The sequence below is a fragment of the Hylaeus volcanicus genome, chromosome 1 (genome assembly GCF_026283585.1).
Source record: "Hylaeus volcanicus isolate JK05 chromosome 1, UHH_iyHylVolc1.0_haploid, whole genome shotgun sequence".
Classification (NCBI taxonomy): Eukaryota; Metazoa; Arthropoda; class Insecta; order Hymenoptera; family Colletidae; genus Hylaeus; species Hylaeus volcanicus.
The window spans coordinates 29,336,492-29,350,238 of record NC_071976.1 but is presented as its reverse complement, the minus strand read 5'-3'; the positions used below and the strand labels follow the sequence as shown (position 1 = coordinate 29,350,238).

At 29.6% G+C, this 13,747-nt stretch overlaps 3 protein-coding genes across 6 annotated transcripts; 2 read left to right on the top strand and 1 right to left on the bottom strand.

Annotated features, from left to right (window-relative positions):
* Nucleotides 1-356: 356 nt before the first annotated feature.
* LOC128875740 (cysteine-rich hydrophobic domain-containing protein 2) lies at nt 357-4,582 on the top strand. Its single transcript, XM_054121602.1, has 4 exons — nt 357-756; nt 1,139-1,349; nt 1,420-1,536; nt 1,991-4,582. Exons 1-4 carry the CDS (start codon nt 638-640, stop codon nt 2,039-2,041), a joined length of 498 nt encoding a protein of 165 aa, XP_053977577.1. The 5' UTR covers nt 357-637; the 3' UTR covers nt 2,042-4,582.
* Nucleotides 4,583-4,729: 147 nt separating this feature from the next.
* LOC128875701 (probable G-protein coupled receptor 139) lies at nt 4,730-8,011 on the top strand. Its single transcript, XM_054121526.1, has 7 exons — nt 4,730-5,999; nt 6,101-6,279; nt 6,516-6,688; nt 6,762-6,978; nt 7,084-7,266; nt 7,338-7,521; nt 7,618-8,011. Exons 1-7 carry the CDS (start codon nt 5,896-5,898, stop codon nt 7,943-7,945), a joined length of 1,368 nt encoding a protein of 455 aa, XP_053977501.1. The 5' UTR covers nt 4,730-5,895; the 3' UTR covers nt 7,946-8,011.
* Nucleotides 8,012-8,028: 17 nt separating this feature from the next.
* LOC128875678 (SH3 domain-containing protein 19-like) lies at nt 8,029-12,490 on the bottom strand. 4 transcript variants are annotated; one of them, XM_054121498.1, is made up of 6 exons: nt 11,949-12,234; nt 11,684-11,762; nt 11,275-11,401; nt 10,401-11,168; nt 10,073-10,336; nt 8,029-10,003 (listed from the first exon to the last, which is right to left on the bottom strand). In XM_054121498.1, the coding sequence occupies exons 1-6, from the start codon at nt 11,989-11,991 to the stop codon at nt 9,872-9,874; spliced, it is 1,413 nt and encodes a 470-aa protein (XP_053977473.1). In that variant the 5' UTR covers nt 11,992-12,234; the 3' UTR covers nt 8,029-9,871. The 4 variants fall into 4 exon arrangements, with proteins under 4 accessions (XP_053977473.1, XP_053977464.1, XP_053977481.1 ...); XM_054121489.1 differs by having other exon boundaries at nt 8,030-10,003; nt 11,943-12,234; XM_054121506.1 differs by lacking the exon at nt 11,949-12,234 and adding an exon at nt 12,254-12,490 and having other exon boundaries at nt 8,031-10,003.
* Nucleotides 12,491-13,747: the final 1,257 nt, after the last annotated feature.

Sequence of the window (13,747 nt, the reverse complement as noted above, 5' to 3'; positions counted from 1 at the left end):
AAAACGTTGCAAATATAACTGCTAAAAACTTTAACGTAAATATTAATGAAACAAAAGTAAATTAAATTACATTCTGACATAATTATGCATCTTTTAATTACTATTTCACCGTTACATAATTAATTTCTTTACTTTCTTTGTTGGCAATAACCAGTTGGAATATGTTTGGAAAATGTTCAAAAGAGAACACGAGACAAACACATCGGCAAACTTCAAGTAATCGTAGTCTAGGGTTTTGCTCAACTCTGTAATTGCTGCTCCGTCATTATTTAATTCTGAGTAGGTCCACGTGTGGCGCTAGCGAAGGGGCACAGGAAAATCCCCATGAGATACCTACCCTTGTGTTATGTTATGAATGGTGTCTAATGGTCTAATGCCAATGGACAATGACAATGGTGTCTGATGGTTGCTGATGGTGTTGGTACGAACGATCTTCAACTAAAAGTTTGTTACCTGGCCTATCATTTTTAGCCGTGAAAATGTTTACCCGTGACACATAAACGTCAACGTAGACGTGTTGCGATTTTGTGTTGAATATAAATGAAAAAAAGGTCAGCCTTTTTGGAAGAGAAACATCGTTTCTTCGCGACGATATAGTTGCGTTGCTCGTTGAGCGGGAACCGTCGAATATCACACAATGGCAGATTTCGACGCGATCTACGAAGAAGAGGAAGAAAATGAACAGAATTTGGAAGAACATTATGTGACGATGGTGCCAGATCCTATTGTTATTCGTGGTGCTGGTAATATGACTGTGTGAGTAAGATTATATTGTCCTTCGAATTTCTTATGTATGGTAATTTAATATTTCGTTCGAAGAACAAAGAGAGACAAATCGAAAATGGTATATGTAAAATTACGTTAGATGTAAGTTTCTTTTTCTTCTCAGTACTCTGTCCTTTGAACTAAAAATACATTCAGATTCTGAAAGACGGTAAATTACGTAAATAAGGTTGATGTTTCTAACATAACTTTTGTATAGTTTGTATGTCTTTACCTATACGAGAAAAACGAAAAATAGAATAACATTACAAACAATTTTACTTTATAATGTGTTTGTATATTCCTGTTTTGTTTATGTGAAAGATCATTGTTTAATTTTATATATGTATATTATAAGCAGCATTACTTTTTTTAGATTTGGGCTTAGCAATCGTTTTGAATCAGAATTTCCAAATGGCCTGGTGTCACGTGTTGCTCCAGAAGAATTTAAAGCAACAGTCATGAGGATGAACAGTGTACTCAAAAAAACTTTACCAGTTAATGTTAAGTGGTTATTCTGTGGTTGTGTTTGCTGCTGCTGTACACTAGGTTGTTCTCTTTGGCCTGTCATCTGTTTGAGTAAAAGGGTGAGTACTCATTTTCATAAAAATATGAATTTACATATAATATTTTTTTTTTTTTTGTATTTGTATATAGACACAGCACTCGTTAAACAAATTATTAGAATGGGAGAACAGTAGGCTTTATCACAAACTCGGATTGCATTGGAAGCTGGCAAAACAGAGATGTGATACTTCGTCCATGATGGAATATGTAAGTAAATATTAAGATGAAATTAACATGGTACAAACTTTAATTTACCCAAAATATGAGTCAGTAATGTTAACACACTCTGTGTATACAATCAGTCAAGAAAGTCTACATAGATCCTATAAATGATCAATTTGTCAAAGTGTATGTCAGTTGAAGAGAAGGATTTTTAAAAAATAATCATATTTATTAGATTTGTTTATAAAAAAAAAAAAAAACATATATTGTAGGTATATTAAAATGTATCAAAATTGTACTATCATTGTACACATTAATATTTTTTTGTTTCTGTAGAAGTTTACTTTCCTAATTATGTAAATAGTTGAAACCTTACTAGAATGAACAAGCTACTACTACTAGCTACATCATTGGCTGGGCTGCTCATATATATGTATATATACCAATCTTCACTTACATATAGGCATACACTTATTTGATTTCACCTTTCACATTACAGGTTCTTTTAATTGAATTTATTCCAAAAATACCCATATACAAACCTGACTAAAACCAAGATCTGGATTCGTACATAATAAATCACAGAAAACCTAAGACATGCAAAAAGCCAAGTATTTTTGGCTACATTTGAAATGAGAGCATGTAAAGTACTACTATAGATAGCGTTTGCGGGATGCATATTTTTGTAAATATTATATGTAGGATTGCACAGTACAATAACGAGATATGAATGTGAAATAACTATGATATATTAGTTTCATCCCTTAAAATTTATTTGGCAAAAATTCTATAAGTATGGACAATTAATCCATTCGTTTTTTATTATGAAGAATTTTTTTTTTAATCTAATGTTATCCTATTGGAAACAAACATATTAGTAGATATTTACTGTTTTACACAGAAAATATTGCAAAGTAGGATGATATACATGTTTAAAGGTGTTGCTCGATGTCCAATTTGCTAGTCATTGAACATAAGTAACTTGAACATTTTCATTTTTCCATTAATAATTTCTCAATATGTACACTTTTTAAGTAGACACTAAGCTTTTCAGGTAAGAAATTAAGCTGATACAGTACAACGAATGCATTGAAATATTTGTAATATGGATGGGAGAAATAACCATTGAGAAATCTTTATATACTTGCAACATGCAAAATGTTCATGTACCATTTGTACATACTTATGTATACAATATAGAAACTTATTTTGTCTATAGGTTGATTTATTACCGTGGTGATATTAGAAAGTACGATGCATACAGATATGTTTCACTTTTTGACATAAATTTGACATTATAATTTAAGATATTTAATATATGCTTTCTGAATAATAACAAAAGCAACGTTTGACAAATTATACGAGATAAAGTATCTTGCATTCGAATAAAGAATTAATTTCTTGATTGTCAATAGTAATGTTTAGAAATTACAATTTTCTATCAAATAAAAAAATGCAATCATTGTACGTTCTTTATATATTAAGTAAAGATTTAGGCATTTCTCATAATATATTTATCACGGTGTTCGCTTAAACTTTTAACTAATTTTTTCACCGTTTAATATTTTATGTCGCATCATATGATTCTGCACAGACACTTCTTTAAAACGAATAACATTTTTTTAGATAAGAATTTTGATTGCCATATAGAAATTAAGATCAAACTCACAGAGGTTAGTTATGACGAAAGATTTGTAGAACACGTGAAAACTTTAAAAGTAATAGAAATCTTTACGTTGCTATTCAGCGGCTGTGATTGAGAATATAAGACTAGTTTTCAATTCAAATGTGTATATTATACATGCTTAACGATTACACACATCTGAGCTTTTAGTTGCCCTGCATAAGCGCGGCAACTTCGAATTTCTTTAATAGACGTACTTAATTTGCAAAATTATAAATTATAATATTAGTTTTTTTTTTTTTTTTTATACTAGAACAATAATGTAATACATAATACAATAATTGACGCAAATGTTCACGTTTTAAAATATAGATTTAGGAAATATTATGTTGCATTTATTAAATCAATATATCAAAGCAATTAGTTTATAAATAACTACGAATTAAACGTATTAAACGATCGACAGAAACTATAACTACCGATATACCATATGCAACGTAACTTTTAAAATCTTGATGCAAAAATTAATTGAGATAGAAAAATGTTTTTAAATGTACTGTGCAATGGAACCATGAATGTAAAAAGGTTTGATCTTTTGCGTGTTCGAAAGTTATAAAATTAGAACTGTGCAGAATTGATCAGTGTAAATGTCAACGTGCTTCTGTGTTGTGTATTAGTAACTTGTACACACATAATCTTTGTTTTATTAATTTCTTTTTACGAAAATATGTCGTTTATAAAACTTATTAATTTTTATAGAGTGCAAATATTTTCGAACGTTCGTAAGCGTGTAAATGTAAATATAGTATCGATAAACGATAGGTAAAAACGAAGTTGATCCTTTGTTAGTTAAAAGATACAAATTCATATTCCAATTGAATATTGTGATTATACTAAATTGATAAAAATTAAAAAATATTCGTTTGCATTATATGTTAATAAATATCTTGTACTGTTTCCTTTTGTAAGTAAATTTAGATTATCGCACATTTTTATGAGTGTGGCTGTAAATATGTTGAAAACACTTATATTTACATTTAAATATGAAAAAAAAACTACCGATACGCAGATAAATAAGCAACAATTATAACAAGTTTAGGATTTCCTAAATAAATATATTTATAGAATTGTTTCAAAGAGTACATTGAATCTAACGAATTTACTAGTATTTGGACAAGTAAACATTGTTATCAAAAAAAAAAAAAAATATTCCTTTGAAGGTAGATAGATTTATTTATATATTAGAATTGCGTAATGAAAAAGGATTGGCTTAAAAATGGAAGGTACGAAATATTAGGTCAACTCATACAATATTTACCATAGATACAAAATTTATGAAACAAGAGGGATATATTTTTGATAGATAGAAGAAATAATGGAAAATGATGTCCCTAGAATTGTAATTACATTTTCGTTATATTTGCGACAATATTTTAATTATGTTTATGGAAAATGTTTTTGGAAATTTTAAATCTCATTGAATTATCATAAAATCATAAGAGATATTCAAATAAATTTGATGTAACCGAATCCGTTTATTCTTAATAAAAAAAAAAAAACAGTATTCAATGAGTTTGTGAACATAAAGATTAAACTATCATGATTTCAACGTGTGCCTTTCACTCGTGAATTTGTGTGAATTATATATGTACATACTGTATGTTGAAAATATATTGCAAACTATATTTGTATGAAGTGATCATGATTCCTATATAATATGTATAATTATAGTAAGAATTCTTGTAGTTATAAACTTGTATAACATGACATAAATTAAAATTCTATCTCCCCTATATTAATACACAATATCTTTTACAGCATTAATGTTACATTTATTTAGTGCTTATAAACTTGTGTTTTGAAAAGTCAAAACAAATAAATTCCTTTATGTCTCTAGAAAATTATTCAATCTTTTGTACTCACACTAACCATATTTTAATTTAAATCGAGTCGGCGATTAAAATAAATTTAATTGAAAAAACTAGAAACTTTTGAATTGCAATAAATATCTATAAAATGAAAAGAAATAATTATTACAATGAACGAATTAATATTTTTGTTTAATAAAAAAAAGTGTTTCATGCACTCAATGATATTAATTTTAATAGTATAAGTCAGTGTTTCTTAAACTTTATTCTTCCATGGAGCTCCCCAATAAAAGAAAGAGTTGCCGCGTCTCTAGAATTGATTAAATTATTTTTTATTTTATTTTCCAATTTTTTAAATATATGTTCTTCTCTTGACTGTTCACGAGTCTGCAGAGAATAGGTTGAGAAACACTGGAGTAAGCTACTTATTTTCTTCTAATTTTACTGTAGAGAATACATTTACTGTAGTAATCTTCCTAAAATACGAGTATCCCTTAAGTCAACATAAATTTAAGAAGAATAAACATCATGTGTACTTCAGGAGATTATAAATGATAAATTGGATATACTGATCTGCATTTCAGTGTACGCAGAATGCAAGTCTGTTACTAGTCGTATACAAGTCTTGTAAGCTGGTGTCTGCGTTGAAATGATATTTGCCAGGAATAATTCTATGTTATGATAATTGACAACAGGTGCCTTTGCAGCTCTTAATAAGAAGTAAGACATCATTATTAGTCATGGCAGTGAAAAGGTGCTTGACAGAAGGAGGCACATAGAATACAAGAAAACACGTCTCTTCACGATATATTAATCGTTATTGATGCATGTTATTTAATACATTATTTAAAAATTACTCCACGAAACTTTTAATATCTTTTCTTCCAAGTAAACTCGTGTACATGTTTACAAATGGTTTCATTAAACAATACAAATGTGCAAGTATTCGTGTTAGTATTAAATGTGCTACTTCAATCTGTAGAATCTACTCAATCTTTAGTAACAAATGATATCAGGTGAGATGAAACTACACAATTATTAAAACAATATTTTTTAAATACGCATAGTAAAGAACCTTTCGTGTGTTTCTGTTTATGCGCATACTTCTTAATGTTAGAGGAAATTTAACATGCCCACTACCATTGACAACACTGGATTTTATTTACAATTTCACACAACCTAATTTAGAAATTGTATGGCCCTGTGAAGTACGTGCTCACTGGCTAACGTTACAGCCGTTTGTCAAATTTGTACGTTTCTTGCTTAGCTATATAACACCGTTTATTATAATTCTTGGTAAGGAAGAAAATAATTTGATATTTGTTACATTATATTTTACCTAGTTCATTGTTCCTCGAACTTTACTTTTAGACAATTTTTTAGTGACAAAGAATACTAGGCAAAACATTTTATTTATTCCACTATATGCTCCATTTTCTAAAATCTTGCAAACTCAAGTTTGAGGAATAATGATTTAGTATCAAGTTCTTGTTATTCATTATATTGAACTGAATAAAAAAATGTTTATATAGGTGTATTGTTAAATACAGTTTCTTTTGGAATGTTAAGCACTCCCATACTTTGTGAATCAAATTTATCTCGTTATTTAAAAGCACTCGCATTATCTGATAATGGAGCACTAATTTTCAATTATGGTGTGGGTATTGCAAAGTCTCACTTCACATTTGTTAATAATCTTTTTATGGTAAGCTATTAATTAATCATCGTTCGAGTTCGTGCTATACAAAATGTAAGTTTTATATTTAATATTTTCTTAGAATAGTAGGTTTCTGTGCAGCTTAAATTCCGTAACAATGGAATTTTTTCAATTTACATCTACTTGGCTGGTCGTAGCTCTCACGTGGACCCGACTCTTTGCTATTATGTTTCCGTTTGGAATTCGTGGTCATTGTTACAATTGTTCCGAAATAGTAACTCTTACTATTTTAATATGTACCACTTTTATAATATCACTGACAAAATTATATTCGGGAGGTAAATATTTATATCTTCGCAATTATATTGCATTTAGTAATATTCTCAGTCATTTAAATTATTATTATAATAGTAACATATAAAATAGTAATGATTAAATTTTAGGATATGAAACTGACAGTGTTTTCGAATTTATACCATGTCAAAAAATGATAATACCATGGGGCAGTCCAATGTATTTTTACATTGCTTTATCAACGTGGCTACCTTTGCTTTTTATATTTATTGGAAATATTTTACTTATTATACATATGAAGAAAACAGAAAAAATTCGTTCTCAGTTGACTCGTAAGTGAATCGCTTAATTAGAATTTGTTCGTCAAAGAAATCTAAGTACATTCAATGATATTATTCCATAGAAAATTTCAGACATAAAGCAAACAGAACACATCATACTTCCAGAATATTATTTGTCGTATCAACGGTTTATTTAGTACTGATATTACCTCTCGGCATAGTTGAAACTTTGGAACTTTACTGGGATGTTATTTTGATCAAATATCCCGCTACTGAGGGAAAGGAGAAAATGGAATATGTGCATTGGTATAGATTAATATTAACGAAACGAATGGAAATTATTTATATTTGAAACGAACGGTATAATTTGATATATTTTAAAATCTATAACTGTTTTTTCAGGTTGAAAGAGAAAATGCTATTGAAATGGTGCCGTGGGTTGTGTTTCCATGTGTATCATTGGAATTTTGCAATTAATTTTTTTTTATACTGTCTAACAGGTAAAAAATTTAGAAACGTTGTGATACAAACCATGAAACGTTACAAGAATATAATATTCTCAGTATTTTTCAAACACATTGACAAATGTATATCTTGTTCAAATTATTCTACACATTTAAAGACTGTACAGTCTTCAAATGTGTTATTGATAAGAGCTATTACATTAAGTGAACACTCTATTAGTGGCAGTGTTTTGCAAAGCAATAGTAACATTATTGCAAATAATTAATAGAAATGTAATATTGGAAAACTTTTTAAAGACTGTTAGCATTAAACATTGTGAATTATGTTTTCACGTACATATCTTTTATTGCGTAAATTATTACACATTTTGCACCAAGTTTTAATCATTATTTCAGTTTTTGAAGGATATATTCATGTCAAATTAATATTTTCATTATTAATTGTATTTTTTTTCTTTCTTAATTTACAACAATTCCGATTTCTGTTATATAACATATTAAATAACTCGATTTACATACACGACAGAAATGATTACTAACATAATCGGATATCACATTACACATTTTTTGATAATTTTAGAAGTCACATTTTCTTGTGTTACACATATAGTAACGGAGAATGTAACCAACTATAATTATTATCGTGATTTTATAAGTTAAATATCTGGTCCTAATACAGATCGTTGAATTGGTAGAAATATTTCTTATTAATACTGCAGTTCAAGTTTCCTTCGACCTACTTGCCAATTTCATAATAATTTAGAGTATCACATTACAATTTCAAAGCATACATTTATGTACACACACGTTTTCATATATATATGTCTTACGCATATACTTTCAAAACAGATAACAAGTAATTATAAGATATGCACAAATTAAAGTTGTAAATATGTTTCAACTGAAAAATTCATTTTTACATCCTCCCTGCTATGTACTTATTACTATATATTAATTACAGCATTACCTTTGTATCGACAACTTCTTTCTGTTCTATATATTATATAATTATTATACGACATTTAAAATAAAATGAACATGTAATTTGACGGTTTATCTGTTGGTTAATTCTACATCATACTTAATTTTGATCCTCAAAAAATTTAGTATAAGTTACACAAAATCGTTAAAAAATTGCTGCATTCTTCATACATTTATTAAATACATAAAAATGTTATGTATTTAATAATGATTTTGCATTAATCTTATTAATGCTTGACGTATTTTATATACAGACGGAAAAATACAACCGTCTCGTATGTTACTTATATATGTATAGCATGTTGTACACATGTATTTGAAATGACTGTCAAACATTCTAATTTAGAAATGTTTGCTGAAAACGCCGGCGTTAATCCAATCATTAATTCATCAAACACAATCCATTACAGAAATTTAGATATAAAATATTACTATATTAAAATTTAAGCAGTAACTATACAGTAACATATTGCTCTTTTTTTTATGCAAGGGGCAACTTATTTAACACTTAAATTATGAAGGTATTATTTTGTCAGATACTGACATTCAGACGAGAAAGATTATAATAAAGTTTTATACATAAATATTTTGAATGTATTTTACAATTACGTGTATTTTATCAAATGAAGGAATATATTATGTATAATAGTTGGAGACTAATTGTTTGACAATTAACTATTTTTACGATAGTGAAAAACGTTACTTTACTTATGTTGCATTTCGAAAGTTCTGAATGAATATAATCTCTTACGATATTAGAAATACTACAATCCCTCGATTTCAACGGGATATCATTCCAAATATTTATGACGTAAAGATAATTAAAAATATAGTTTTGTTGAAACATTGCGGGAAACTATTACTCTTACTGTACCCTTACAATATTACACTCTCAAAACATAAACCTTTCATTCCAAAAAATGTGATTTAAAAAACGGTAAAAAAGATCGTTTTTTCTTTTAGATTTGCAAGGCAATGCATACTTGCATGCAATTCAGTCTTTTTGAGAATACAATTTTATGAAATGTATCTTCGGCCATTCAACGTGGCTAAGGAAAATATGATTTCATTGCTGAATCTTAAACTTTCAATTTCATTTTTATAATACAATACCATAGCAAAAATATTTATCGGGTATAAAGAGTAAGACTCGAATTTGTAGTAGAGAAAATATTATGATACTACAATTTATAATATACTAACCATGTAAATTAATATGATAGTGGAATATTACATGGAACTCTGTTGACATAGTTTACTGGAAATTGTCCCTTTCGACCTCTATACTCACCATACAGCCAATCTTCTGATATCCTTGATAAAACTGTAATTTTTTCCCCTTCCTGTAATACAAATACATAAAAAGTATGCAAAAATTCTATAATAATAAAATGTAGGGTCTAGTAACTTACATTAAATGTTAGATCTTCCGGTGCTTCACCTTTAAAAGAATAAATCGCAGTAACAACATCGTCTGGAACACCAGGCAATGGTACTTTGATATCGATAAAATTAATAGGAAATATTCCTTGTCGATTTCCTATTCTACCTTCCATCCAGTCATCATTCACCTTTTTTATTAAATATATGATATCACCTTCTTTGAACGGTAAATCATCTGCATGTGTAAGTGGAAAATCGTAAAGCGCGATACCATGAGGTTCTTCGCTGTTGACCTGAAAATAAGAAATGAGGAAGTAAGTAAATATTTTGTATATATATTGAAATATAATTACTTACCAAAAGTTCATCACTATTTACTTCGCTTAAATACTCTGATGGTGGCGCAGGTGGTGGTATTGTAGGCATCGGTGGTGAAGGACTACTTTTAGAATTGCTTGGCCATGAATGTGTTAAATCTAACGTCATTGACTTAGACGAAGGCACTGTTGTTTTACTTAAAGAATTTAAATCGGTTTCTGCGTGATTAATTTTCTGTTCTAAACTCTTTTGTAGAAGTTTTGCTTTGGATGGTTTTGCACGAATAATAGTTGGCATTGATTGAGGGACTTTTAAATTTGCTTGATTGGAAAGCACTTTATTGTCAAAATGATTGTTTGTATTATAAGCGAAAAAAGACGCTTCCCCCACGTGTTTTACGGATTGTGATGAATTATAATTATTAGTAGCTTCTAATGGTCCAAACGGATCTAACACTGAATTAACTTGCCAAGGATCATTTTGTTGTACTTTTTTTGTGGTTAATCCAAAAAAGTCAAAATCATCTTCAAAGGCACTCTCTGTTTGAGATGTATTTCCACTGCTTGTAAATGCAGATGGATTTGAGTTACCATCGCTGCCAAAACTATCAACGCTAACGCCGTCGCTACTCGATCGAGTCGTGAATGTTGGAGATCCAGGTGGACTGAGATCTATCAAGCAAACTGATCCGTTTGTATTTTCTGATTGCAGTAGCGTATTGTGGGTTTGACTATTAAATTGCGCTGTGGTAAAATGTTCGCTTCTCTTTCTTCCAAAAAGATTAGTCAAAAGTTCTGTTGGCCTTGCCTTTGTAGATATCATGAAAACAAAGTTATATAACATTTAAGAATCAGAGAATTCTAGCGCAGTGATGCGTAAGTAATATGAAATAATAAAATTGATTTTTACGTACTGGTTTCTTTAATTTCTCTTTCTGTGCCTGTGCATAATTTGGATTAAATTTTGGTGGTGGCGGCCGAGGAGGTGGTTTCTTTTTCTGAATAGGCTGTTGTGTAAATGTAGATCCAAAAACATCATTTCTATGAATAAAAGAAGAAACAAACATTTAATTAGATTTTTAAATAAAATTAGTATTTTGAAACTATCATAGTACATCTGTTCTTTTAGTTGGAGACTAGGATGAAGAGAATGATACAAAAACCAAGTTTTTGGATTGTTTATCGATAAAGATGCTATCTTTTCTCAATGTCAATATATTTTTGTATCAATTATGCACGTAATTGTATATAGGAAAAGCATTCACTATATATAATAAAATGGAGAAAAAAGGAACTGCGTCTATAAAGTTGTAGAAAACTTACGTGCTGCTCCAAAGAGAGTTTCTTTGTGCTGTTGAACTAGAGGGTGGACGAGGCGCCGAGCGTGTAGGAATTCGCATGTCTAAAATAAAATACAAAGGAAAACGTTAGTTGGAAAGTGATTTTTTCCAAGTATGTTATCGAAGCGTGCAAAGCACGGCCAGGCACTGATTGCGCAGATTTTCTCCTACACATTCATGCATGGAGCGCGAATGTAGATGCGTATGAACAGATGCAATAGAAAATCTGTGAAAACCAATACCCGTACTCCTGGCAGTCGATCTCTCTGCATCACGATTAAACGCCCACATATCAAATGTCAAATTGTTTTTAACGCGATATGGATTCACAGGCGCGGCGATAACGACGGAAATTCAACGAATCGCAGTATATGTATGTACATCAGTTTTGACGTATGAATCTGTGACGTAGTAATAAAATTTAGTTGTTATCTCGAGACACGTGAGCAGCAGATTATGACATTTAGATCCACGTTACACTAAATCACGCGAAATCAATTACTTTGTTCGAATGATGGTTATGAACACTGACAGGTTTGTACATACCACTCACCTGTTCTCACGTTTGCGGCCATTTTTGATTTGATTCGTTTGCACGTTTGCAAGCATATTCTATGTTACGGCGGGATAGGTTTAAAATAAGTCTATTAGACGATGATTAATTAGCAAGGTTCGATTAGCCAATAATTTTCACTTTGACAGTAATTGCGTTTCGGCGTGCAACACGAATAAGTAAATGTCGATTGGTAATCGCATCAATGATATTTAACTTTTACGCCTGTGAAGAAATAAACATCATCCTTCAACTATTTTTGAAAATGACAAATGGTTTATTAGTTGTTCACGTATAGATAGTTTTTATGAATTTTACTAATTTCACGATGTGGATTTACAGATCATTTACGTATTTGAAATTTTCAAAATTATAAAAAATAGTTTATTATTAGGACTTAAAGAATTCTAGGTATATTAATGTTATTATAGTGGCTAAACTGTGACATATAGAATCTATACTATAGATCTATGCGTATAGTGCGAGAAAGACCACAACAGTGTGCGACAAGGATAGCAACTACACAGCCATTTTGTCGGCGCGCTGAACGATAACATATGTTACTATTAATTTAAACTACCTAATAACAATTCAAATCGTATAAAAAATGGTTCTTGAATGTTGCTACAGATCCAGATTTGATTTATAATGTGTTAAAGTGTATAAATTCTTTTTAGGAAGTTTAGAAACAATCAATTAATGCGAAGACGCGATGCCGTGCATGTGACTACCTTGCAGTAATGAATAATAATTACTTAACAATAATTGGAATCGTACTAGAAATGGTCGTTGAATGTAGATATTGATCTATACTTTACACCAAGATTCCAAAAGTTCATAAATTATCTGTAGACAGTTAAGAAATTAAGGATAATGATTATTAACATTCGGTGGCGTGATGTCAATAGTCGCTATCCTGGTTGCACACTGTTGCGTTCTCTCTCGCACTATGCCCAGTATATAGATCTCTATAGTATAGATTCTATACATCACAGAACAATAACATCTGTAACTGTTGGTAATAAATATGTATAGGAACTTTTGGATTAACAGCGACATCTGGTTACACAATTCGCGTATTATCTATTTTACGACTATCAATTACATAAAATAACGACTTCATACCACTTTATGCGTCATTAGTATTATGTAGCCTGACATGTTATTTCCTACATGGTTTTAATTTATTCGATTTAACAAATGTTTCAAAAACTTTGTTGGTTTAACGAACAAATGACTCAATTATACTATGTATTTACATAATTTGCATAACAAGAATGAAATTTCTTTATTGCTGAATAATCTGAATACTTTAAATGCAGCATATACTATTTAGTAAATGATTTACAAATATTAACTACATCAAATGTGCAGTTTTTACTTTATCTGAAGTGTTTCGTTTATTTTCTGGAATTAATTGAAATTTGATCCTTCAACTGTTGTTTACATAATAATGTTTTTGTTCAATCAATGTTGAAAATTCTTCAAAAGGAT

Excerpts from the sequence above, each read along its gene's own strand:
- LOC128875701 (XM_054121526.1), top strand. The coding sequence starts at position 5,896 with ATGGTTTCATTAAACAATACAAATGTGCAAGTATTCGTGTTAGTATTA. Across the intron at positions 6,979-7,083 it reads GACAAAATTATATTCGGGAG|GATATGAAACTGACAGTGTT; the intron begins GTAAATATTTAT and ends ATTAAATTTTAG. Across the intron at positions 7,267-7,337 it reads AATTCGTTCTCAGTTGACTC|AAAATTTCAGACATAAAGCA; the intron begins GTAAGTGAATCG and ends ATTATTCCATAG.
- LOC128875740 (XM_054121602.1), top strand. The coding sequence starts at position 638 with ATGGCAGATTTCGACGCGATCTACGAAGAAGAGGAAGAAAATGAACAG. Across the intron at positions 757-1,138 it reads GGTGCTGGTAATATGACTGT|ATTTGGGCTTAGCAATCGTT; the intron begins GTGAGTAAGATT and ends TACTTTTTTTAG. Across the intron at positions 1,350-1,419 it reads TCATCTGTTTGAGTAAAAGG|ACACAGCACTCGTTAAACAA; the intron begins GTGAGTACTCAT and ends ATTTGTATATAG.
- LOC128875678 (XM_054121489.1), bottom strand. The coding sequence starts at position 11,991 with ATGTGGGCGTTTAATCGTGATGCAGAGAGATCGACTGCCAGGAGTACG. Across the intron at positions 11,169-11,274 it reads AAGAGAAATTAAAGAAACCA|GCAAGGCCAACAGAACTTTT; the intron begins GTACGTAAAAAT and ends ATATCTACAAAG. Across the intron at positions 10,337-10,400 it reads TAAATAGTGATGAACTTTTG|GTCAACAGCGAAGAACCTCA; the intron begins GTAAGTAATTAT and ends TCTTATTTTCAG.